We start from the raw sequence: 26548 nt of genomic DNA, 5'->3' as shown, positions 1-26548 counted from the left end.
TTTTTTTATAGTTTCAGAAGGACAATAACACAGTTGATAGTTTGAGGAAACATTGACAATCGGGTGATAGCTTGATAGTTTGAGAGGAGTATATGTATTTTTTTTTTTTTATCAATTAAATGTACATAAAATAGTGAATTAGAGATATTTCTTTCGAGCCCTTACTTTATCATAATGAAATTACTTTTAGTTTCAATATTTATTATATTTTCATATGTTACCAAACTAAATAGTAGAAATAACCATTTCATATCACTCTCTTTTATTCACCGTAATAACTATTCTATTTCTCAATGAAAATACTTATTCCGCAAAATAAATGAGGCCTAAAAGTGCAATATATTAACCTACGGAAATTTTGATGTATCATGTATGTTATATCTTAAAAATGGAAATTTGAAATAAATTTACTAAAGGAGTCAAAAAAATATGCATATGAGACGTCATCACCAACATGAAGCATGACAAAATCCATGGGCCCAAACAAAAAAAGAAAAGACAAAAAAACTATGGATATATAGCTTTAGTGTCCTCATCCATCAACTCCACTTCACTTCACTCCCAAACTATATACAACCCCGGCCTCACGTACTTGAACTTCCAAACTTTAAAATGTATTCAATTCCCTCCAACTGCTTACAAATCACATCCTTCCCTAACATTAATTAACACAAGCCAAACCAAAATCTATATATAGTTCATATATATGCCTATGGAAAAGGGAGCAAACAAGGTGACATCATTTTTCATAGACCTTCTTGTATTCCCTCCGAAACTTTCCAATCGATCTGTTGGGATCGACTATTTCCCCCAACGACTTGATCTGTTCGGTTAATTAAGCGTTTGAATTTGATAATTAACCTGTGAAAGTTGAAGCCATAGCAAAGCAATTAAACAATGGAGTAAGAAAAAAGTGTATACATATTAATTAACACAACAAGTGAAGTATAGAGAACAACGAAAGGACATTGATCAAAGGTTGTAGTCTAGGAAATTACGTACCCGAGCCTCTGGATGAAATGTCCCTTAGTAGGGGTGATGGAGATAGCACCATTCAAGTAGTTCAACTCGAGTTTTTCATTTACCCTTATATCAGCCAGCTTTATTTTTCTTTTACCCATTTTCATGGGACCGTCAAGGTAAACATATACACATACCGGACGATCTGGATTATATTCATTGTTAAGCTCCTCATCATAGCAGATATATATATGCTTACCAGGTAGAATTTCAGCTTTTCTCGCTTCGAATTGGCCAGGATTCTGTATCACTTGCATTACCATCGCACTATCAGACACATTTTCAACCTTGGTGTTAATGTTTAGGAGTTTGGCCATGGAACTGCAACGTACACAATAACTGTAAATATATAAGCCTGAAAAGTTACTAGTGACCACTTTCAAACAAATCATCCAATATCTTCGGACATGCAATTCAACAAAAAAAAAAAAAAAAAAAAAATCAAAGGAGAGGGAGTTAATCCATGACCAATGGGTTGGTGATACCATCAACACCATTAGTAAAAGTTCATAACATTGCCGATCTCATCGTTATAATTAAGGGTATAGCATACAGAAATTTCTTCTACTATTTATTCGCGGACAACCTTACATATATAGCTAGTGAATAGTAAAAAGAAAACAAGCATTAGCAATCTTATATTTCAGATATATACATTAAAAGTTTATATTTCATTGTCGATCTACACGTACGTACTTCATCATTAAGAATTACAACGACAAAAAAAGGACTTTGACATTGTTTCAGAGACATTAAATGTGCATATTACACTTGTTATACATACTTCTGTCCATCTATACCGTTAAAAAAAAAAAATCTGCGTATTTCTGAAAAGTAAACCTAGTCAATAACAATAATTGAATGAAACACAATAGCAGTTCAAACACCATTTTATGTTATGTTAATCTCTATTAGCACAGACAGTCAAGCTTTAGCAAATGGTGCAACTCCAACCAGGTTTTCATTCCAAGTATAAATTACTTTCAAACACAAGCATGTCTTCGATCTCTTAAATACTTTATTCATTTGCACTGTGTTGTTAGAGAGGGTGCAGAGTCTTACTTCCAAAGTTAAAGAACAAGCAAAATTTTGATCCATTTGATTCTAGACAAAGTAATGATCTCAATTGGGTTGATAGAGAATCGGAAGATGAAGGGAGTACTCTTTCTGGCCTAATAAAGGGGATCCCCGCAAGGCATGTAGAGATATTAGGATAAACTTGGGTTATGTTTGGTAGCGGAATGACTTTTCCATTTGAAAAATGAATTTTTTTTTTTTTTTTTTTTTTTATTGAAAATGAAAGAATATAGAATGAAATAGCCATTCGCATGGCCCGTGAGGAATCACTATGCCTCAATTTGAGGAATAACCATTCATTCATGAGTAATAGGAATGATTATTCCAAGTGTTAGATTTTTATCATTTACTCTAACACTAATGCTATTCTATATATTCCACATTCTACTATGTACTTTCAATAAAAACTATTGATTTTCTTAATGGAATAGTCATTTCACATACCAGACGTATTTTTCGTATGAGCTTCGATCTCCAGGATTATCTTTATCTAAATAAAACTACCAAGGCCATTAAGGTTAGTAGATGTATCTTGTGACAATTAGGAGAATAGCTAGCTAGGCTATGTATCCGATCGAAGTTATCAAATCAAGCATCATTATTTTTGCAAAGTTTATTTAAAAGACTACACAAAAACAATAAACGGGTCGTAGAATCTTATTCCCAATAATCCCACAACAAGATGTCAAGATCCTTTTCGCTAAAGAGGCCTGGGCTATCTCTAAATAACCTACCTATTCGTCCATATTTTCCTTATGAAAAATGCTACACCCACACCCAAATTCCTACACCCTGATGATGTGAAATTTCCACATGAGATTTTTTTTTTTTTTTTAAATGGAAACTCTCTCTCTCTCTCTAGTTCTTCTTCTACCTCATTCTTCTTCTTCTCTCTTCCGGTCGGCAAATGAAAACCGAGACGGAGAGAGTGCCGGCCGGCTGGACGGGATCCGGCCCTTTCCCGACCGGATCCTGGCCGTCAGTTTACAAGAAATCAAAAGTAGTACTTCAAACTTTGATAAGCCTGTCAGTTTGTTTTATATATCTTGATCTTCACAGCTTCCTGTTTGTTTCCATCTCTCGAACTCAATAGGATATTAAAAGAAAACAAGCAACAGAAATTCTAGAGAAGCATGAGCGTGGTAGGATATGCAGCAAACTACAAAGACCCAATAAATCAATATCGGGAAAATTAGAAAACGAAAAACTAAGCTGATATCAGAAGAATGATGCTTATCAAGATCATTATCTGGGTTAGATTCAATAAGGTATTAAAAGAAAACAAGCAACAGAAATTCTAGAGAAGCATCTTGGTTAGATATGCAGCACACTACAAAGACCCATATAAACCAATCTAGAGAAAATTAGAAAACGTGAATTAAGCTGATATACATGCTTGAGTTAGTCCTTCTTGACTAGTTTTGGTTCCCGATTTTCGGTACTCCGATGATCTTTTGTGTCGTAGTAAAATGGATATACTCATTCCGTAGGCTTTTTCCGTGCTATTCCGAGAGAAGCATCTACATATATATATATATATATATATATATATATATATATATATATATATATATATATATATATATATATATATATATATATATATATATATATATATATGCGTGTGTATGTCTGGAGAAAGAGTTCAATGAGAATAAGCCAAGAAAAAGTTTGAGAAAATTGCTTTTACCTTCAAATAAGGGTCTCCCAGAGCCGGAATCTCTCAGACGTCGGTAAGAAAGTGTCGAGCGTCCTAAGTTGTTTGGTGCCTTCTTGGCCAAGTTTTCCTTTCTTTTATTTGCTATTTTTTATATCCCATAAATTTGTGCCAGCAGCGGCGTTTATCCTTCCTTGCCCGCCAAGAAACGAGACGAGCCTCAACCGAATGATTGAGTTGGCTGACACGTGCCACATAAATCTGTTTTAAACCCAAACGTAAATTGACTATGCTAGAATAAAATGAAATCGGGTAAGGCCTCGCCCAGCCCAGCCCAGATAGGATTATAGTACAAAAGAAGAAAGGCATGATGGAGCGCTTGAATTAGAGCATCCCTATCTGCTTCTTATAGCTCATTCATTTATCTACATATAAGAAAAATGTTAAAAAAAAAAAAATTACAAAAAATCACTCACAGTAAATATCTTATTGGTTCCTTAAATATTGAGAATGCAGTGAATGCCACATTTCTATAATAGAGTAATTCTAAAACTCTCTCTTATATTTCTCTTGAGTCCATCCAAAAATGATAATGGCTTTTACAAAATCACAATCTAATCCAAATTCAATAGTGATCAATCACATGTCCATCGATGATTTTAAAAGTCACATAATTATCGAAATGACACAAGAGTGACGTCACAAAAGGAACTTTTAGCATTAGTCTCACAAAATGAACGTTTGGGTGTTCGATTTTTTGAAATTTGAATTCAACTATAATTTGCTACGTGAATTTTAAGGCAAATAAAATTGAAAAAAATGTTTGGATAGTTTGACTTTTTGAGATAAAATTAGAAAAAGTGAGATAAAATTTGATTTATTTTTGAAAAAATGAGATAATATCTTATTTTGTTCTTGTTCCCAAACATACCTTTCAATAATTTTATAAGTCTCTCATGTATCACTCCAAAAATGAAGTGATTTTTAAAATTATCATTTGATCAAAATTTAATAATGATCAATCACAAGTCCAAGAGTAATTTTAAACGCCACCTCATTTTTAGAGACCCAAGAATAATTTCTAATATTCCTCAAGTTATTGTATGAGAAGTAAAAAAGAAATTCTATTCCCCTAAAATTAAAGAAAACCAAAGAAAACTCTGAAATCATCTTTGATTCAGGGAGGAAAAATGATCTAATGGTGTACAGTGTACACCTCCAAAAGAAGAAGATTTCCATCATATCCAAAAATTGTACTTCTTGATTATGCTCAATTTTGGTGTAAAAAATTTAAAGAAACTATTGTTGTTTAATTTTTGCACAACATTAATAATTTTTTTTTTTTTTATATGATCAACTATTTGATTTATTTTTTTACACGTGGATGTTAAATATTCATTGGATTGATCTTAAAAGTTTATAGATTTGTACAAAAATTATTCGAATAGCACAAAACATTACTCAAAAATTTAAATACAAAAATATGAATTTTGCGTGCCTGCTTTGGGTCGGCCTTCATGAACATCTCCCTTATTCATCCACTTTCCCATAAAAAATAAAGTCCCGCAACAAAAACTGTTCGTAAATGAATTGAAAAAAAAAAGGGTTAATAGTAAAAGATGAAAAATGAATGAGTGAGGAGGGTAAAAGCCAATCCAGAAGCAAATTAAACCTTCTGCAGGAAATGGGAAAGATGAAACATGACACGCCATCCATCTTCTGCTACAGCTTGAAGAAAGCAGAGGGACAACCTCAGACTGCTTCACCGTTTATATCACCATTTCTGTTTGTCCTATCTGACTTGGTGACCTGCTAAACACGGGATGAATTTGACCGACATGTTCTTCGGAAAGTTCGAGGAAATTTCCTCGAGCTCAACGGGGAGACTAGGTCAGTCAACTCCATTTTAATTACTAATTAAATAATTAATTAGCCATTTCATTTCTTTCCGGTTCAAATTATGCGGTTTGGATTTTTTTTTTTTTTTTAAAAAAAAAGTTTAATAACTAATAAAATTAAATAAGTTTTATTAATCTAAACTCGTGAAAAAAAAAAAAAAAAAAAAGAGAGAGAGAGAGAGAGAGGGGGGAAGAAATCATATAATTAATGCTTAGATTTTATTTGCTAGGAGTATGAAATTAAATGGTGTTGAATAACCCAACAAAAAAAAAATTAAAAAATTAATCTATTTAGACGTTAATTTAATTGGTTTGAAATGTTCAAACAAATAATCAAAAAATAAATGATTTTTTTTAGGGGAGACTGATATTCTGACATAACTGGGCGAAGAAAAATTCTTTAACAATGCAATCACTTAATAAATAATAAAGCTGGTGACCTTTTTAAAAAAATACCAAAAAAAAAAAAGTCCATGGCTAATAGGCTATTGGCTATGGATCTTTAAGCGAGTATGATTAGAGTGCTTCAAAACTTAAAATTAGATTATGTTATTCATCGTGTATTGCTCTATGCCTAATTGCCTGTCGATCATTTCGTGTTAATTATAACAATTTTATTTTCGAGATTACTTTGGTTACACATAAATTATAAATTTAAAGGTAAATATAAAATAAATCCATGAATAAATGTGTCATTTGTGATCGCTTCTTAAGTTTTTTTTAAAAAATGACGATAAATTATATAAATACATCTCTTACACATTAAGGGTGTAAAGCCAACCGGTAACCAAGTAACCGGCCAACCGGTTTAGTACCCGATTACAAATAACCAGTAACCGACCCTATCGGAACAACTGGTAATTGGGTATATATATATACATTTAATTATTTAAAAAACTAAAATAATAAAATTTAGGGTCTATACTCTTTTACTTCCATTTCCATTTAGGCCAACATATTGAAAAAAAAATGTTTAAATGTTTTTTTAAATGGCTAAAAAAGTCTAAATTAAGCCCAAAAAGTAGGCTCAGTACCCATATTAGGCTTAAAAAATCCAATTTTTTAAAATTTTAGTTACCGGTTCGGATAACCGGGTACCAACCGATAATCGTTGGTTATTAAAATACCGATTAACTGACTACCCGGTTACCGAAACCGGTTGGCGATTTTGGCCAACCGGCTACCCCGGTTACAGTTACCGGTTTTAACCAATAACCAGTAACCGCAACTAGGTTTTCATCCCTACTACACATGTCATTTTCAAATCCACCATTTAATTTATGGGACCCACAAATTCAATAGTAAATTTAAAACTTGGTTGTATAAAGATGTGTAATCAAAAATGAATTTGACTTGTTAGATTTTTCGCGAATCTCAAATGAGTCCTTTTTGTGTGTTTTTTGTCTAATAAAATGACGCGCGCCCGTTAATCCACATCACATTTTTTGTCATTTCACGGGTTAAATACCCCACAAGTACTCGTGGTGAGGCCTTGGATCAAACAACTGTATCGAAAACCTAGTTGATACTTCCGTCAATCCTCCATCCTTTTTTTTTTAACGGACTTCTACGTCACCTACCTTAGAATGTTGACACATGTCCTTCATTCCACGTGACCAACATATCACAGGTAATCCTTAGGGTTTCAAAGCCATGTGGGATAAGAAAAATAATGAAAAAAAAAAAAAAACAAATACCTTAATTTTATTTTATTTTTTTTAAAAAAAAAGGGAAAAAATGAAGAAAAAAATATTGGGGGTGGTCAGCCACCCCCATTTTGGCCAAGGATCTACCCCCTATGGCCAGCCTAGGGGTGGTCGGACCACTCCCAAAGGCCAAAGGAAAAAAAAAAAATGAGGGTTGGCCCACCTCGGCCACCTCTATTTTAGCATTGAGGGTGGTTTAGCCACTCTTGGACTGGCCATAGGGGAGAGGATGGCTTAAGCCATCCTTTGGCCAAAACGGGGTGGTTGGCCACCCCTAATATTTTTTTCTTCAATTTTTTTTTTGTTTTGTTTTTTTTAATCAAATTGAGGTTTTTTTTTTTTTTTTTTTTTTTTTTTTTCATCCCATGTGACACTGAAACTCTAAGTATTCTAAAGTGAATGACATGGAGGTTCATGAAAAAATGGACGGAAGGCTGACGAAAATACGAACTAAGTTTTATCATTAACAACAAGTATCACCTGTGACACTTTTTCAACTGAGACAATTGTTTGATCCAAGGCCCAACCACATGTACTTAGAGGGTATTTAACCCCATTTTAAAATTAACCATTGAATTTATGGAACCCACAAATTCAATTGTAATCTAAAACTTAGTCGTATGAAGATATGCAGTCAAAAATTAATTTGACTTGTTAGATTTTTTGCGAATTTCAAATGAGTCATTTCATGTGTTTTCCGTCTAATAAAATGACACCCATTAAGCCACGTCAATATAATTTACACATCGTATTAAAATAATAATTATTTATTTTTATTTAAAAAATCAACAGTAAAAATTAAAATGTGAAAAGGTAAAATAAAAATCTGAAAGTAAAGGAAGAGTGGGCGGCCACCCCATTTGATGGTTTCATCAAATTGTATTTGGGAGCCACTGCTAGTACCTTGGTGATCACCCATGATGGCCAAAACTTTAAGTAAAAGTAATGTTATATATCACACTTTTAATTTTACAATTATTCTATAATGCTGAGATGGTAGTCCCAGCTATTCGTTGGATTTTTTTTTTTTTAAAAAAAAATAATAATAATGATTGATTCAATGAATGGTTTGAACAGCCATTTTAGCATTGAGAGATAATTGTGGAATAAAAAATGCAGTATCTAACATTACTCATTTAAGTAATTAATTGTGGTAATTTTTTTAAATAATAAAGGATAACAATATTATTTAAAAGTTGTTTATGATGCAACAAAAAAAATTATGTATATATCCATGAGCAGAACCAAGATTTTTTGTGTGCAGATCCGAACATAAGTAAATAACTAGATACATAGATACAAAGAGAGGTAGAGTAAAAAGCTAAATCATCTAACCATGTACGGATGAAAACGTCATCATTGAAGCGGGCATAATATAGAAAATAATATTTTTATAAAGATTTAGAAGAAAATTGGATTGCCAAAGACTCCCGACCTTAGAGGTAGGTCTGATTTGTATATGTCATTTGACTAAAATGACTAAAATCATGATAAGCTTTAGAGAAATATTTATAGGACCCTTCTGTTTCCTTTTTTTCTTTTTTTTTTTCTTTTTCTTTTTTTTGTTTTAACTGGGTTAAATATTTTATTGGTCCCCGCACATTGAACGATTATCAAATATCTACTTTGATTTTGAAAATTATTAGAAGTGGCATTTGTGGTTGTTCGATTAACTTTTTTAATCCATCTGTTCATGTTCCGTCTATAAACTCAACACCTTTCCACGTCAATGTCTGCCACGTGTTCCCTATGCCACATCATTCTGCTACAACAACATATTTTTTTAAAGGAGCTTATTCACTATTCACATTACAAACAGTTTTTTATTGTTTTCTCTCCATTCCTTTCCTTCTTTCACACTATTTTCTACATAAAATAATATTTAAAGAAAATAAATAGTAGAATAGAGAATCTGAGAGAGTATAGAAAAAACAGTAGCTAAAGTAAAGAATTATACTTTTTCAATAACTACTTTGACTATTATTGTTGGAAATACTCTAATTGCATGATTTATGGGACGCATGATGGACACTAATAGGCCTTGATGTGGTTGGCCTATCAATTTTGAATCGAGTGACTAATGTATACATTAATTAGACAATCTCATAGAATGTTTAGTAGGCTTATCAAATTTTACTCACCAAAATAGTTAAAAATTACTTTTCTCTATTATGGTGAGCCATTTTTTTAAAGTACTTAACTATTCACTATCACTATTTCATTTAAATAATACTTTTTAAGATTTCTTTATTCTTTTTATATTTAATCATTTTTTGAATATATGTCTTTTATTAACGGTCATATTTTTTAAAATTTGTTGAAATTTCACAACTCCGTATGGAGAGACTGCTATTTCAGAAGTAAGAGTTGGGAGAAGAAAGTGGGAAAAATAAAGGAAAAAGGTGGTACTATGCTAATCGTGTGAGAAAAAAAAAAGAAAAAAAAAAAAAAAAAGAGAAGAAGAAGTAGAAGAAGAAGAAGAAGAAGAAAAAGAAGAAGAGAGAAATGACAATTTTTATAGTTTTTTAATGATTTGATGAGTGAATAATACTCATCAAAATTGGTGAGTATTGTTCACTCACCAAATTTTTTTGGTTAAATTGATGAGGTTACTAAGAGTGGTTTTTGTGCTTTTTCACCAAATTATCTCACCAAAATAACTAAAAAATTATTTTTATGAGACTACTAAGAATGCTCTATCACTTTTGATAATTTTGTAAATCAAAGTTGCTCTTTGATAATCCTCCAAAGCACAATAACCAATAGGGTATTTATCCATTTTATAAAAGTAGAACCCAATTTTTTTAATTGTGCAACTTCTTCTTCTTCTTCTTTTTCTTCTTTTCTTCTCTCTCTCTCTCTCTCTCTCTCTCTCTCTCTCTTCTTCTTTTTTTTTTTTTTTTTTTCAGTTTAATTGTGCAACTTTAGTATTAGAGTTTGCACTCTTTTAAAATGTGAGATAGCCGTTATATTTTATTTGTCAAATAAATAAAAGAAACATTATGAAAATACAATTATGCCCTCTATATAAAAAACCTTAAAGAAAAAAAGAAAAAAAAGAAAGAAAGAAAGGAAAACTGCACTTAACTCTACTAAACTGTCATCACATATGTAATTATTTTCCTAAACTTAAACAACTCTGAATTTATTTTATCATATATATTTTTGAATTTCACTCTCCATTAGGATTTAACAATAAATTGTAATGGATGGGTGTCAAAATTTTCAAAATACTCATATTTTTTTAGGAAAAAAAAAGAAAAAAAAATTGTAAGTATTTAGGCGTTGGTTATGATTTAACAAAATTTGCAAAAATATCTATGCGGCCACGCCTAAATATTTGAAAATTTTTATTTTTATTTTTTTTTTAAAAAAAAATTGGGGATATTTTGGAATTTATTTTGAATATTTAACGGAAAATTCTACCGAAATGATGAAATTGAAAAAAAAATTAAAATATTGATATACTAAATTTAGAGTTTTTGAAGTTTTTTAAGGAATAATTACAAATACGGCTACCATTCAAAAGGTTAAGTGAAGTTTCAAAAAAAAAAAAAAAAGAAAAAAGAAAAAAAAAGGGGTTTGAATAATGCGCACCCACCGTTAATCATGCTGTTGATTGGGTAATAGTCTTTAGCCACAATTATTGGGCATGACCCAACCACGTCCGTGAGTCCGTGACCGGCATTACCTAACCCTTTTTTTAAAAAAAAGTTTTATTATATGAAAAACATATTGAATTTCCTCGTCATTTTTGTTATTTATTTGACATAAATGAAACCTAATGAAGGTCTCACATTATAAAAGATCACAAACTTAAGTCTTAAATTTGTTAAATTAAATCGGAGTCTTAATATTCCCCTCGACTTTAAAGTAAAGGTCTAACAAAATTATTGATTTGTCAAGAACCTTAAGTCTAAGGTGTTCCTTGTTAAAATTAAAAGTACATAGACCAAATATGATTTTTAATCATATTCATCTATATGCCTTTGGGTTTTGTCTCTTTCTTTTCCTTCGACTTAAGAGCACCGCCAGAATCAAACCCTAGCCTAGAATCACTCATCTTTCAAACCGGGACACTTCCCTTAATAATGTTGAGGCGAGATTCATAGAGACAAATCTTGGATTAATGTTAATCCTAGATTTCTAGAGATCAGGCGCGATTCCAAAATATTTGGGACGAGACAGAGTGCATATAACTGGCTGCCTGTTCATCAGGCTGGTCTCGAAACAACATCTACTTAGGACTCTTGAATACCAATCCTTGTTGACTCGTATTTGGTGGGTCTTGGGCCCATATTTCTGCATAGGCTAAGGTGGGCTGAAAGGTTGACAGTTCCCAACATTGGTCGGGCCGAATGAGATTATTCCCAACAATAAACAATACTTAAAAAATTGAATTTAGTGTCGTTTGGAACTTTAAACGACACTAAATGTTAAAAATCCTTCATATATATATTTACTGGTTTGTTATACATTAAAAAGGTTGGGATTGAACGATGTCGACACTGCTGGACTTACGAAGGTATTAATCTTCCAATTTTATTTTATTTTTTTCTTTTCTTTTTTAATGGTGCTGCTCATGATGCTTTATGGCATATTTGTTAGAAGGAAGCTACTGATCTTCTTGGGAAAATTGAGTTTTGTTTTCTTCTCTGTCGTTGGAGTCTCCGGCTTGCGCTCCAGTGCAAAAGAAGAAAGAATAAGACTCGTACAGGGAAAAAGAAGAAGAAAGAAGATTTCTGTAGGAAAGAAGAAGAGGAGGATAATCCATTTTTTTTTTTTAATTGTTTTATTCACATTGGCGTCGTTTAGGGGTTCAAACGACACTAAACAATTAGTGTCGCTTGAACAGTAAACGATACTAAATAGTTAGTCTCGTATGAACAAAAGCAACTCTAATTAGTATCACTGAAACAGTAAAACGACTTTAATATGAAATCTCAACCCTATATTTAGCAACACTATTCAAGCTACACTAAATGAATAGTGTAGTTTTGTTGGTCCAAAAACGATACTATTCAAGTGACAAAAGCAAAAAATACACTATTCTCCATGTTTAGCCTTTAAAAAAGGCTTTATTTTTTGTGTTTTATTTTCTATCGTCAAAACATAAACATTAACAAATAATTTAAACCTAAAAATAATTTTAGTCTTTATACTTTATATCACTGCATAACATTATTTTCAAACCTAAAATAAAAAATACCTGAAAATATATAAAAAAAAAATTGACACATTAAACATCCCTCCCTTAACTATTAAAGGGACATGTTTCATAAAATAGCCCAACATTTAAGGCTAGCCGTTGGTCCGGAGCATGTTTGGATAATACTTTTTTATTTTTTATTATTTTTTAATAATATGTTTGAATTATTTTTTTAATTAAAATTTTACTCAAGTTTTGTTCAACTTTTTTTAATTTTGTTTAAGGTTCTCTAAACCATTTAAATATAATTTTAAAAAATAAAATTTTTCAATATTCACAATTTTAAATATAATAAAAAATAATAAAACATATAATATAAAAACATTGCATACCCAGACTAGCCCCAAACATGTTCCGCAATCTTATTCCTCGTATTAATATCAAATCATAGTCGGATGCAATTTCTTAGATTTAAACCTTATAATTTATGAAGGCCGTAGAAATGACGATTGACGATGAGAGCTCGATATACGTAGGAGGCCTCCCCTACGACGCTACCGAGGACAGCGTTCGCAGAGTCTTCGATTCGTACGGTGAAGTTGTTGCCGTTAAGGTCAGACCCACAAACGTATGAGGCTGATTTCACTCGTGTCTAGGGTTAATGTTACCGTTTATGGTTTCTTTAATTGATGGCTCTGATTGTGTTGTGTTATGCAAATCTTCCCAAGCTAACTTATTTCTGTTCTGGGTATTTTGTTGTGTAATAATTTCCTGAGAAAACATTTTACGCGAAAGCAAGATAGCCCTTGTGAGCTGGTTTTTGTGTACCGGAACTAACTGAATAGAAATGACAAATTCTTTGTGGCTAATTTGCAATGAGACATGTGGGTCTAATTGACGGGAATTCTTGGTGCTGATACATTTATTCCCTCATTTTTACATTTCTGAGCTTGGACTTTGTAAATTAATTTGGTTAAATTTAATAGACGGTTAGTATGTTTTGGGATCAGAGACAGCTGAGTATGGAACTGATTGTTTCAATGTGAATCTTGTAGAATTTCAGGAGCTGATAGGTACTTAGGGATGTAGAATGATCTTTCTTGAAATTCACTGAGTAATTCTTGTATTATGAATGCATGCCATTTGGTTTACTCCTGTTGTTAGCAAGGAAAATAGTCGGTAGTATGTATTCCTGTTTGTGTGGTGCTTGAACACATTATTTGATTGCAAAGGACTGATAACTATCAAATTTCTTAACCCAATTTTCGCTGCAGATTATTAATGATCGCAGTACTCGAGGAAAATGCTATGGTTTTGTTACTTTTACAAATCCTCGATCTGCAGATGGTGCCATCAATGACATGAATGGCAGGGTATGTGATGTTCCCATTTTGTCTTTACTTTAACTGATTTATTTTTCATCAATATAAAGAGTGAATCCTTCTTTTTATTGTTGGTTTAAGATTTTTAGACCTTTGACATTATGAAACTTCGAATTAGACTTTTGATGGGCGAGTTCTTAAAGTAAATGGAGTAAAGACTCGAGGTGGAAGATCAAACTTCAGTAGAGAAAGCTTTCAACGTTATGTTGACAGGGGCACCAACTGGGGTAGAGGTAGAGATCAAGAAAGGGATTATGATCGTGATAGGGATCGGTATCGGGATCGAAACAGTGATTTGTCTAGAGAGCGTGATCGATCTCGAGACCGTGATCAGGAGAGAGAAAAAGGATATGACCATGCACGTGGTCGTGAACGAGCAAGGGACCATTTCCTTAGTAAAGATCGAGATCAAGACCTAGATATAGTGGATAATCGACAAGAGCACGGCAGGAACCGTGACCGGGATTGGGAAAGAGACCATGATTTGGATTGGGAACGTGAAGAGGAGTTGGACAGGACCAATGGACATGATAAAAGCATTGACAAGGATAGAGATCAACAGTTGAAGAGACAGAATGGGTAAATCCTTTTTTTCATTAATTGTAGGTTGTTCTTCACAATGATTTTAATTCATAATATACACCATTTATCTGTACAAGATTTTGATTGGTGAAGTCTTGGCATTCTTTGCTGGTTTGATATCAGTACATATTTAATGTTTTATGAATGAGCAGTAGGAGTTTTAATGTAGACATATGACTTATCCAGAAAAAAGAAAAGAAAAGAAAAGAAAAGAAAAAAGAAAGAGAAAGTTGTGGTGGGTTTCCAAGAAAAGGGGCGATTTGCAGACAAGAATGATAAGAGGAATGAAGGAAATGCAGTAGAAATTCACTAAAAGGATAATAGAGGGCTTGGAGAGGCCCTAAACTCTCAAGGTACACTTACAATCAAATATCTCAATTCTGCCTTGCCTCTTAATCGAGCCTTCTATATATAAGCGATTCTGTTGGAATCAATCCAACAGAATGACGCCCATTCTCTCTCCTCTAACGACTAGAAATAACAAGAAAATAGAATCTAGGATAAAAAGGTAAATAACCAACAACTTCTAGAACATCCTGGAATCATCCTTCCGATGAGTCACCAGCTGACTCATAGCCCATGTCTTATAGTACTTCCGATTACTCCCTGGCCGTATCCGGTTAAGCCTAATAGACCCATAACAGGGCCCCCCCCATCAGAGCACCTTGCCCACAAGGTGCGGAAATTGAGATTGCAAGGTCCACAGTAATTCCCACAAGTCATTTTCCGAAGTAGCCCCCTTCCATCTGATCAACACCTTTGTCATAGCCCGACCGTGTTTTTTAATTAAGCGGCGGTCGACAATATGATCTGGTTCAGGGCATATTTCTCCCGCAGCATCCACTGGTGGCAACGTGGAAATAGGTGACGATGATTGCCCTAATTTCTTCTTTAAACAAGAAACATAGAAGACGAGGTGGATCCGAGCCTCGGCTGGAAGGGCAAGTTTATAGGCTACAGAGCCAATGCGGGATAGAATCTGAAAAGGACCGTAGAAACGCGGGGAGAGCTTCAAATTCTTGCGTAAAGCCAAGGACTTTTGGCGGTAGGGTTGCAACCTGAGGTAAACCCAATCTCCCTCTGCAAAAACACGCTCAGTGCGATGTCTATCCGCCTGTGTCTTCATACGGTTTTGAGCCAACTGTAAATGCTCCTTAAGAAGGGAAATGGTGGTGGTGCGGTCCCTCAACTGGGAATCGACAGCCAAATTAGCCGCAGTGCCTGGGACATAAGATAATAGGGTTGGTGGAGGATAGCCATAGAGGGCTTCAAACAGGGTAAAACCTGTAGCAGAGTGGTGATTAGTGTTGTACCACCACTCTGCCAAAGGCAGCCAGACATTCCAGGACTTAGGTTTAGTGCTAGCATAGCAACGCAAGTAGGTCTCAAGGCATTTGTTGAGGGCTTCAGTTTGCCCATCCGATTGCGAGTGATAAGCCAAGCTAAAGGCAAGGGAAATGCCCTGGAGATGGAAGAGCTCTTTCCAAAAGGCGCTGGTGAAGACAGGATCCCGATCAGAGACAATTGTGGATGGCAAACCGTGTAATTTCACAATATTAGCCATGAATGCCTGAGCAACCGACGATGCAGAATACGGGTGAGCCAAGGGCACGAAGTGACCGTACTTCGTAAGGCGATCCACGACTATAAAGATAACAGAGAATCCTTGGAAAATCGGGAGGCCCTCAATAAAATCCATTGAGATAGCAGACCAAACTCGGTTAGGGATGGGAAGGGGCTGCAAGAGGCCAGGAGAAGCCACAGATTCACTCTTGTTAGCTTGACAAACAGGGACAAACAGGGCATTCACGAACAAACAGCTTAATATCCTTGCGCATACCTGGCCAATAGAAATTGGCCTTGGCCCTGTGGATTGTATTGTGGTACCCTGAGTGGCCGGCAGTGGGGTTGGAATGAATGAACTCCAAAACTTGATGCTGGAATGGCGAATTTTTAACAAGCCATAAGCGACCCTTGCGGATAATTAATCCTTGCTGTAGGGTAAAACCCTTAGGATAAGAATTGCCATGCTGAAGAGAGTGAAGTAATGTCGTTGTATGGGGATCAGCCAGGTAGGAAGACTTTAAATCGGTGATCCAATCCGGAGTTGGAAAGGAGATGAGGGAAATGGAAGCCTCTTCATGCAGGACAGCCGAATCATTCAGCCTAGATAAGGCATCTGCCACATGGTTTTCACATTCCGGCTTATATTCGATTATAAGATCGTAACCAAGCAATTTTGACAACCAACGTTGCTGAGAGGGAGTCCCCATTTTCTGCTCAAGTAAAAACTTTAAAGCTTGATGATCCGTCTTGACCGTGAACGTTTGACCCAACAAATAGGGACGCCAGTGTTGCACTGCAGTGACTAAAGATAGAAACTCCTTCTCATAAGTTGACAGGAGCAGGGCACGACCTTTCGAGGCCTTGCTAAGAAAAGCAATGGGTTGCCGGGTCTGCATCAAAACAGTGCCAAGGCCTGAGCCCCTGGCGTCGCATTCAATGACAAACGACTGATTGAAATCAGGGAGGCGGAGCACTGGAGGATGAAGCATAGCCTGCTTGAGGGAATGAAAGGCCGTTGTGGCTGATGGCGTCCAGTGAAAAGCATTCTTCTTCAAAAGGGTCGTTAATGGTGCTGCCAAACTGCCATAATTCCGGATGAATTTCCGGTAATACCCGGTAAGGCCGAGAAAGCCCCGTAAGGACTTGACATTTTGGGGAAGAGGCCAAGTAGCCATGGCCTCCAAGTTGGAAGGATTAGCACGGACCCCCTGCTGGGAAATCAAATGGCCCAAGTAATCGACCCTCGTTCATGGCAAAACGACATTTAGAGAGCTTTGCAAAAAGTTTATGGTTCTCCAACACTTCCAAGACAGCCTGCAAGTGCATCAAATGATCGGCAAATGTCTTGCTAAAAAAAATAAGGATATCGTCGAAAAATACCAAGACGAAGTGGCGGAGAAATGGCCTGAAAACATCGTTCATGAGAGCCTGAAATGTGGAAGGGGCGTTTGTAAGCCCGAAGGGCATTACGAGGAATTCATAATGACCTTCATGAGTGCGGAAGGCGGTCTTGGGAATGTCCTCTGCCCGCATCCGAATCTGGTGGTAGCCGGAACGAAGATCCAATTTGGAAAAATTGACCGCACCGTGGAGCTCATCCAGCAGCTCATCGATGACCGGTATGGGATATTTGTCTTTAATCGTCTCTTGGTTAAGAGCGCGATAATCAACGCATAATCTCCAGCTGCCATCGGCCTTCCGGACCAAGAGAACAGGGGCTGAAAAAGGGCTTTGGCTCGGACGAATCACACCCGAATGCAAGAGGTCTTGGATGATTTTTTCAATTTCGGCTTTCTGGAAGTAGGGATATATGTATGGCCGGACACTGATGGGCTGGGAGTGTTTAAGGTGGATTTGATGATCTATCCCACGAGAAGGGGGAAGACTAGAAGGTTCGGCAAAAATAGGGGCAAAGGTGTGAAGAAGGGACTGTATGGCAGTAGGGAGAGGGGTTGGTGTGGCAGGGGGTTCCAAGGCTACAAGTTTGAGAAAAAAACCTTTGTTGGCCGAGAGAGAAGGTTTAAGGAAGGAGGAGCCTTCTTCGAAAGAAAAACTGTTAGGGGTGAGACCATTGAGTTGGGTATGGATCCCCAACGATGTAAACTGCATGGTCATTAAGGAAAAATCCCAAAGTATCGGTCCAAGGAGCTCAGCCAGTCAACCCCGAGGACCATGTCACATCCCCCCAGAGCAATAAGGTAAAAGTTAGTGGAAATAGAATAATCTTGAACTTTGAAGGAGACAGAATTTACCTTTCCCATACTTTGGACAGTAGTGCCATTAGCGATTTTGACACGTAACAAAGGAGTGGCAGTGAGCTGGAGCTGGACTTTGTGTAAGAAAGCTGGATCGAGGAAGTTATGGGTGCTGCCAGAATCCACCAGAATACTGATGTGGTGATTCTGCAAAGTGCTCAATAACCTCATAGACTTAGCACCAAGGGAGCTAGAAATGGCGTTAAGAGATATCTCTGGTTCTTTGCACTCCACCACATCAAATTCGGGAACGGGCTCAACCGCATCGGAGGAGTCAAAGTAGACATCATCCCCAGTATCTTCAGATGGTATAGGTAACCCAGACAAGAGATAGAGGCGGGGAGATTTGCACTTGTGGCCCGGAACCCAACGGTCATCACAATAGTAGCAAAGACCTTTCTCCCGCCGATCCTTTATTTGGGCAGCTGTAATTCTTTGAACAGGCAGGCATGCTGAGGGCTTGGCCGGAATAGCCAGTTGAGAGGAGGAAGCAGGGAGTTGTGGTGTAGGGGAGGACCAATGCTGCTGGCGAGTAAAAGGAAAAGAAGCCGCATGCAGTGGCCGTTTGGAACTTAAGATGTACTCCTCCTGGAGTTTTGCAAGGCCAAATGTTGCTACCAGATTTGTGGGATTCAACATCCGCACTGGTAGACATATCTCGTCTTTCAGGCCACTAAGAAAACAACTGAGCCTGTTTTTGTCGGAAACCCCGCGCAACCGGTTAGACAGGGCTTCAAACTGAGTAGTATACTCAGCAACCGAGGCAGATTGACGCAGCCTCATCAAAGCTTCCATAGGGTCATCATATGCCGGCCCAAAGCGGACGAGGAGTGCTTGGACAAAGGCGTCCCAAGTTGGGAATTGCCCAGACTCCTCAGCATCCTGGAACCAAACGAGAGCCTCCCCCTCCATGTGAAAAGAGGCCATTCTGATTCGTTGGTACAGGGGCGTCTAGTAATAATCGAAAAATTGATTTACCTTATATGTCCATCCAGCTGGGTTGTCCCCATCAAACCGCGGAAAGTCAAGCCGTAAGGGCCTAGGGTGGAAAAGGCGGTCGCCCTAGTGATGCTCCTGGTGATTATCTTCAAAATGGGCACGGTGGTCATCCGCCTGATTCCAACCAGCGTTGTCAGCAACCCGGCGTTCATCCCGATCCAGACGGTGGTCAAGGTGAGCCTCAAAGCCATGGTGTCGAATGTTCTCAGGTATAACAGGTATATGATATGGGGGTGCATCAGGTAAAAAAGGACGATCAGGAGGTGGTTGAGGGGGGGCAGCAACTAAGGTGCGGAGCATCTCAGATATATCAGCAAGTTGTTGCTGGAAGGCGAGCTGCTGCTGCTGCTGAAAGGCTGCGTTGTGGGTGGCCTGTTGCTGGTGGAAGGTGGTAGTGGTATTTTGGGTTTGGAGGATAGCCTCCTGGCATTCTTTCACTGACTCAGAGAGTTGGAAGAAGCGGGTACCTTCAGCCATAAAAAAAAATTTTGGGAAGCTATGGGTAAGGAAGATGGCTCTGATACCAAATGTGGTGGGTTTCCAAGAAAAGGGGCGATTTGCAGACAAGAATGATAAGAGGAATGAAGGAAATGCAGTAGAAATTCACTAAAAGGATAATAGAGCGCTTGGAGAGGCCCTAAACTCTCAAGGTACACTTACAATCAAATATCTCAATTCTGCCTTGCCTCTTAATCGAGCCTTCTATATATAAGCGATTCTGTTGGAATCAATCCAACAGAATGACGCCCATTCTCTCTCCTCTAACGACTAGAAATAACAAGAAAATAGAATCTAGGATAAAAAGGTAAATAACCAACAACTTCTAGAACATCCTGGAATCATCCTTCCGATGAGTCACCAGCTGACTCATAGCCCACGTCTTATAGTACTTCCGGTTACTCCCTGGCCGTATCCGGTTAAGCCTAATAGACCCATAACAAAAGTAAAGAAAAGAAAATGGCATTGCTTGTAAGCATCTTCCAAAGTTTCCCTCTCCACAAATAGAAAGAAAGACTGAGCTTCTGCGGATCTCATCTTGTACTTGTGCTTGGTTTTGACACCATTTAATTGATGCAAGACCCTGAAATACTCCCTAGAGCAAATGTATGAATGAGAACTTAGTTATAGCCTCATGTACTTGCTCAACTTGGAGAGTGGTAGTGAGGTAGAAGTTTTATGTTAGTTAGTGACCAGAACATGATTTGGAGGGAATAATTAAGGCCGAGGGATTATATAAGATTGACCCTTTTTGTTAACCTTTTTATATGGAGTTCATTGGTTAACCTCTTTATATTATAATGCTAAAGCATTGATAATCAAGGCCCTATCAGATTTCACTTCTAGAAAGAAAGTATCTTAATATTTAGATGGTAACCCTGAATACTTCTGGAAGTTAATGCTGTATAATTTTTTGTATGGCTTTAACTTATTGTATTATCCATGCTGTTGAGTGGATTCTGAGTCTATTGATATGTCATTGATGACGAACCACTTAAGTTCTCTCTCTCTCTCTCCCCCCGCCACCCTCACTCTCTTTCCCTCCTCGCAACTCTCTCCTGCAGTTTTGTTGTCAATGATAAAAGGAGTAGAGAAATTTCATCCGAGTCATGTGATGATTACAACAATCAGGTGAGCTCAGCATTTTAGAATTTCTTGTTAAGGTTGTAAAATGTGTGGATAAAATTTTGCTCATGTTGATTGTGGGGCTCTTTTGATTACATTTGTTGTATTCATATATTAGGTAAAAGTAGAATTGGAGAGATCAACTCAAGGGCTTGATGAACTCAAAAAGGAGGTTAGTTATCTCTTTTGGATTTGAAATAAGAGAATCATTCCAATATTTTTACTGACTGATCACGTTGACAAAGTTGTGCATCCAATTGATTGCCTGATGCTAATGAGCAGGTTTTATGTACTTCAGATAACCTCATGTATTTGATATATGAAACGCACACCAAAATTTTTGGACATAAAAGCACTCTTTGCACACAAGGATATACACACATGCCATGCCAAATATACACTTAAGCCATGGTATCACCATCCAAGTGGGGTTAATAGATCTGCCAAAGTTTCTCCTGCAACTTTCTATGTATCATCCTTACACCTCTGTTTTTGGTGGTTGCTTTGTCAGACTTCTCAGATGGAAGAGAGGTTAGAAGAGAAACAGAAACTTGTTTTGGATTTACAGAAAAAATCAAAGGTACTTTTTGTTCCAATTACAAGGCACCTATTTTTGAGCTCATGCGCTGTTCCATTTTTTTGTCCCCTTTTATTACCATTCCCAAGTCCGTTAATGTCCCCATCATGTCCTCACTGGAAATTTGATAAATAAATGCAGAAATTGGAGGATGCGTTGATTGCTTCAAAAAAGCACACTTCATACCGTCAGATGCAGTTGACCAAGGTAATCAATCACCTTGGTTATCAGTCAGCTATTAAGAAACTATGCTGGACATTGCTTGGAATTAATGGTTGCTTTGTGTGAATTTTGTGCAGCTGTATAAATGTTTTCTGCACGTAAAAGATTACTCTGAAAGACTTAAAAGCTGTGAAGAAGAACTCCAGGTTTGTTCATTTTTATGTGTTCGGGTATGATTACGTGGTCTGGAGCTATTTGTTTGTCCTCTTGCATGATGCTTGCAATTTTGATAAACACCCTGCTTATGAATTGAATTCATTTCTCATAAATGCCATTCATGTCATTTCTTGGCTGTGGGCATTTCTGCCATCATGCCGCCACAAGTATTTAATGTGCTGTTACACATGGCACAGCATTATCCAAGCATATAGACGTGTTATAAGAAGGTTGTAACAGACATTTCTCCTTTGTATCTGTAGCATATAGGTGGAGCAATTTATAGTTTAAATAACAATTTTCAGTAATTGGTAGAACGTAAATGGTGTTCTTTAACTACTCAGCTTAAGGTGTGCTAATGGATAATAATTAGTGAAAAGGTTGCCCTTTTGTAATCATTTGGTGCGAGTATAAAGGTATTTGTCTAAAGGTAGGTTCAGGTCTCCGAGGAGCTTGAGCAGTGAGCACCACTTTCACCTTCTGTTCCCCTGCCCTGTTATGTACCATATGAAATAGAAAAGCATTTTTATTTAGATCATGAATTCAAGATGGAGGTTGATACATAGTGGTACATGGTATTAACTCAAACTTTTGCTTGCAGACTCTTGTGGACACGGCAATGTTGGAAACTGATGTTGGTGATTTTGGCTTAACAACTGGCAATGCATGATGACATGATGGAGGATACATGGTGGCACATAGTATTAACTCAAAACTTTCGCTTGCAGACTCTTGTTGATACAGCAATTTTAGAAAACTGATTATTGGTGATGCTGTTGGCTTGAGGGATGGGATCCTAACAAATGGCATTACATTATGTAATGTTGAAGTTGTAGCACTCGAGATAACTATGACACCTTTTATTTTTTGGAGTTAGAATCTGTTATACATTTGATGATGGTAGTACTAGTATGTAGCTTTTGCCTTTTGGTATGGATATGTCTAGGTTGTTGTAGATATTAATTTCAAATCAACTGGAGAAAAGAGCTTGTACTAATCTATGATGTTCTTTCTTTGACATCCTCTGTGTTAAATGAAAAAGCAGAGTGTCCATCTTTTTTTTTCTTTTTTCTTCTTTTCCACCAAGAACGAGTTGATTGTGACAGCAATCAACCGAAGATTGCTCTTTGTCATGTTCTTTTGAAAATGGAGTACATGCACTTTAGGTCTTTGTTTGAACCTTGAGATCTGTAACTGGTGTGATTGCCAATGTGGAGCATACGCTTTAATCTTGCAATGGTCAAAATTAAAATGCTGTTTAAATTAAACAAGAAAGAGAAAAAAAGACAACTAAGAAAGCACCGGTTATATATTTTAAGAAAGCTGAGAGAAGACACAGGGTGGAAAGAAATCAGGCACACACTTTCGGTTGTAACTTGATTTATGTAAGTACCCTAATAAATGGGATGAAGCCAGCTTGATCTGCATGTTTTGCTGCCTTTACAGCATTATTGTTTAATTTATTTTACTCATCTTAGGATGACCAAAATCTATACTCCTAGTACGTTTACTCATATATAAAATCTTGACAATTTTCTATCAGATTATTATCTGTGAAATTATTAAAAATTGTCTTCTAATATGGATATTGTGTGTTTATTTTTCCTAAGAAACTAGATGCCAAACTCAACTTTTGGGCATATGGACTTGAAAGAAAGGAACCCAATTGAATGGAGTAATGCTAGAAATTATTCTTTTGTCAATCTTGTGTCCCTCTAAGAATGATGTGACTTTTAAAATCATCATTGATCGAGCATGTGATTGATCACTATTGAATTTTGATCAAGTGGTGATACAAAAAAGATACAAGAGTGACTTTTAGAATTGAGTAATGATTCTTGTACAACTTTTATACAACTATAACAATTTTATTTTAAGATCAACCACTGAATATTTAAGATCCATATGGAGGAAAACAAATACAATGATCGAGCATTAAAAAAATATTAGTTAGAATTGTGCAATAATTCTTTAGAATTAATCTGACCATGCACAGGTGGAGATAGATCATCCAATAGGCAAAAGGTTGGTCTAGTCATGGCCGTCATTATCTAGGAAAATAAGGGCAAATCCGTCTATCTGCACAAGAGGCAGGAATACAAGAAAACGCCAAAAAAATCAATATCATCCGATCTTCAATCTTCCCCCAACCAGGAGATGAAGGACAAAAGGATAACAAAACAAACACTCACTTTTCCATTATGCCCTTTTTACCCTCCCTCGACAAATATCTTAATTTGAACATTAAATTAGAATAATAAACATGGGACAGAAACATGCAAGACCCTAACACCCTAGCCCTAGCTCTTCTAGCTACCACAAAGCCTTAGAATTTGAGAGTGATCCCACTTCCGTTGCTTTCCTCACCATCTTCTCTAAGCGCAGCCAACCCTTTTCTCTCCCCCCCTCCATTCTCACCACTCTCGCCCTTCCAGCTGCTGCTTTCCGACTTGCCGTCTTCGATGCTCTCCGACCGGTCCCCGGTCCCTCTGACATCGGATTCTGGGGAGCTGTGGGCGTGCGACGTGGCGTTGTAGACGTGGTGGAGTTGGTGGTGGAGCGTGTGGTGGTGCAACTGGTGGTGCGGTTGAGGGGGTACTGGCGGTGCTGCAGCATAGTACTCTTGTGGCACTGGTTGCGCACAGTAGTGTGTTGGTGCATGGGGCGTTGCATGTGCCCCATACAGGGCTTGGGCTCCTGTATGAGCCGCCGTGGCATACTCTGGCGGGACCCATATGCCACCTAGGACTACGAGCTGCGGTGCCTGCGCTCCGGCTGCTTGTGGGCTTGGGCTGGGTCGTCTAGTGTGAAGCCTGTATTTCTGTGCACAAAAAGAGAAAAAAGGGAGAAACATCATTAATATATTATATATATATATATATATATAAGGTCTGTACAACAGTTGTACAAAACATGCATTGTGCATCCTGGTACGTTCTGAGGGGAGGTTAAAATAGTACAAAGGTTCTTTCATGCCTGCCGGCATGTCTCAGTGGAACAGAGAGAGAGAGAGAGAGAGAGAGAGAGAGAGAGAGATACCTGGAGGTGGCTTTTTACTTCATCATTAGTCAAACCGTCAACCTTCATCAGCTCCCTGATCTGTTTTGGTGTGGCCACTGTTTCCATGACCCAAAATATCAGTCAAAGATTTTATAAACCAGACTAATAATGACAATGTTGCAGATATTGATGACGACAATGATAGTTTGATAATTATAGTCATGATTAGTATTATGTATACTAATCAAAACCATTTTGTTATTAAAAAATTCATATTACCTTGAGAGCCACCAAGCATCTGAAGGGCATTAACGAATCTCCTATGCAAATCAGGCGACCAACATCTCCTTGCTTTCCTATGAGTCTGGTTAGGGGTAGTGGCTGTTTGCCCATCTGATGGATTACCAGGTCCTTTTCCTTGCTCAATCGCCACGCCACCCTTACCAGAATTTTCTCTCCTATTCTCAGTCTCCAAACACTTCTTATCCTCCAACTCTTTGTCAGCAGAGGCAAGAGCCAAATCAGGAAGTGCCCTCAAAGTGGGAGAGTTTCTCTCTTTCGAGAAAGGATGGAAGGCTCCCCCATTTCTCTGTTTTGTATCTAAAGCAAGCTTTGGACAAACATTGAAGCCGATGTCGTGCTCTTTAGGGGATAAGATTGTACTGGTTTGTGGTTTGGTTCCCTCACTCGCTTGGCTCCATAATTGAGCGGATGTCATCCAATTTGCCTTATCAGAATTATTTGATGATTTCTCTGAGCTTTCAGATGTTGAATGTTTGAGGGGTATGAACTCTTCAAGAACCGGCCTTGGACCTCTGTTCGCTCTGTACGCCTGTAGCTGCTGCCTATAAGCCTCCACAGCTGAAAAACGAAATCGCAAATTAAATTATTACAGAGTACGAAAGATATGTAGAAAAGCAAACATAAATCCAAACACAAGTGGTATGCTCTTCTTTTTCTTCTTCTTCATCTATTTATTTTAGAATAATTCTATTTAGTAGACTGTTTACTATCATCGGATGAGGTGACAATGAAAATTGACATTTGAATTAACAAGAGCTTACAAAAAAAAAAATCACGTCCTTCCAATTATATGAAAATCTTACTAAATAGCATTAATCATTTATTTTGAGGTGAGAAATGGTATGATCGATAATTAAAGTCATACACAAAGAAGGCTATACCCCACACTTGTGAATATGCATGAGGAAGAAGGGTGAAATCTGGTACCGCTGGTAAGGAGTTGCATGCAAAGGGGAAGCTCGCGCTTGAAAACGTCGATCTTGAGGCGTTCTGCCTCAAGGCGAGAAAGGAAATCTTCGAGCTTCTGGGTCTGGTCAGTTTGGTCTCCAAAAGATTTCAGTAGCATAGAGTAGTAGCTGTGGGGCTTGCAGTCCAGGCTTAGTTCAGAAGGTGACGCCATTTTCAATTATCGTTTACGTAAAACAGCCAGAATGCTGCTCAACAAAGACTGTTGTAACGTTCATGCACAAATAGGAACAGGGTATGTGGGAACAAACAAGAGCAAAAGAGGGTGTTTGGCCTCTTTCTTTCTTTAGGTTTGAAGAAGATCTAGAGAGAGAGAGAGAGAGAGAGAGAGAGAGAGAGAAAGGGAGAGGATGTTGTTTGTGAACACAAGGAGGATCGAGTGAGTATCGTCCTCTTTTAGGGGTGAGTTC

At 37.0% G+C, this 26548-nt stretch overlaps 2 protein-coding genes and 1 long non-coding RNA gene across 4 annotated transcripts; 1 reads left to right on the top strand and 2 right to left on the bottom strand.

Moving 5' to 3' along the window:
* Window positions 1-492: 492 nt before the first annotated feature.
* Window positions 493-5476, bottom strand: LOC133856579 (uncharacterized). The gene is made up of 4 exons (XR_009898223.1): window positions 5427-5476; window positions 3788-4179; window positions 1003-1341; window positions 493-861 (listed from the first exon to the last, which is right to left on the bottom strand). It is a non-coding gene; the product is annotated as an uncharacterized LOC133856579 (long non-coding RNA).
* Window positions 5477-12927: 7451 nt separating this feature from the next.
* On the top strand, window positions 12928-22889 carry LOC133857188 (DEAD-box ATP-dependent RNA helicase 21). Of its 2 annotated transcripts, none has more exons than XM_062292345.1 (9): window positions 12928-13120; window positions 13782-13880; window positions 14008-14468; window positions 20854-20920; window positions 21033-21086; window positions 21426-21494; window positions 21633-21698; window positions 21791-21859; window positions 22471-22889. In XM_062292345.1, exons 1-9 carry the CDS (start codon window positions 12995-12997, stop codon window positions 22537-22539), a joined length of 1080 nt encoding a protein of 359 aa, XP_062148329.1. In that variant the 5' UTR covers window positions 12928-12994; the 3' UTR covers window positions 22540-22889. The 2 variants fall into 2 exon arrangements, with proteins under 2 accessions (XP_062148329.1, XP_062148328.1); XM_062292344.1 differs by having other exon boundaries at window positions 12928-13135.
* Window positions 22890-23983: 1094 nt separating this feature from the next.
* On the bottom strand, window positions 23984-26548 carry LOC133858138 (myb family transcription factor EFM). Its single transcript, XM_062293592.1, has 4 exons — window positions 26100-26548; window positions 25149-25730; window positions 24909-24985; window positions 23984-24690 (listed from the first exon to the last, which is right to left on the bottom strand). The coding sequence occupies exons 1-4, from the start codon at window positions 26290-26292 to the stop codon at window positions 24196-24198; spliced, it is 1347 nt and encodes a 448-aa protein (XP_062149576.1). The 5' UTR covers window positions 26293-26548; the 3' UTR covers window positions 23984-24195.

The sequence above is a fragment of the Alnus glutinosa genome, chromosome 14, assembly GCF_958979055.1.
Source record: "Alnus glutinosa chromosome 14, dhAlnGlut1.1, whole genome shotgun sequence".
Classification (NCBI taxonomy): Eukaryota; Viridiplantae; Streptophyta; class Magnoliopsida; order Fagales; family Betulaceae; genus Alnus; species Alnus glutinosa.
The sequence above is the reverse complement of the archived record's forward strand: the minus strand, read 5'-3'. Positions and strand labels throughout refer to the sequence as shown.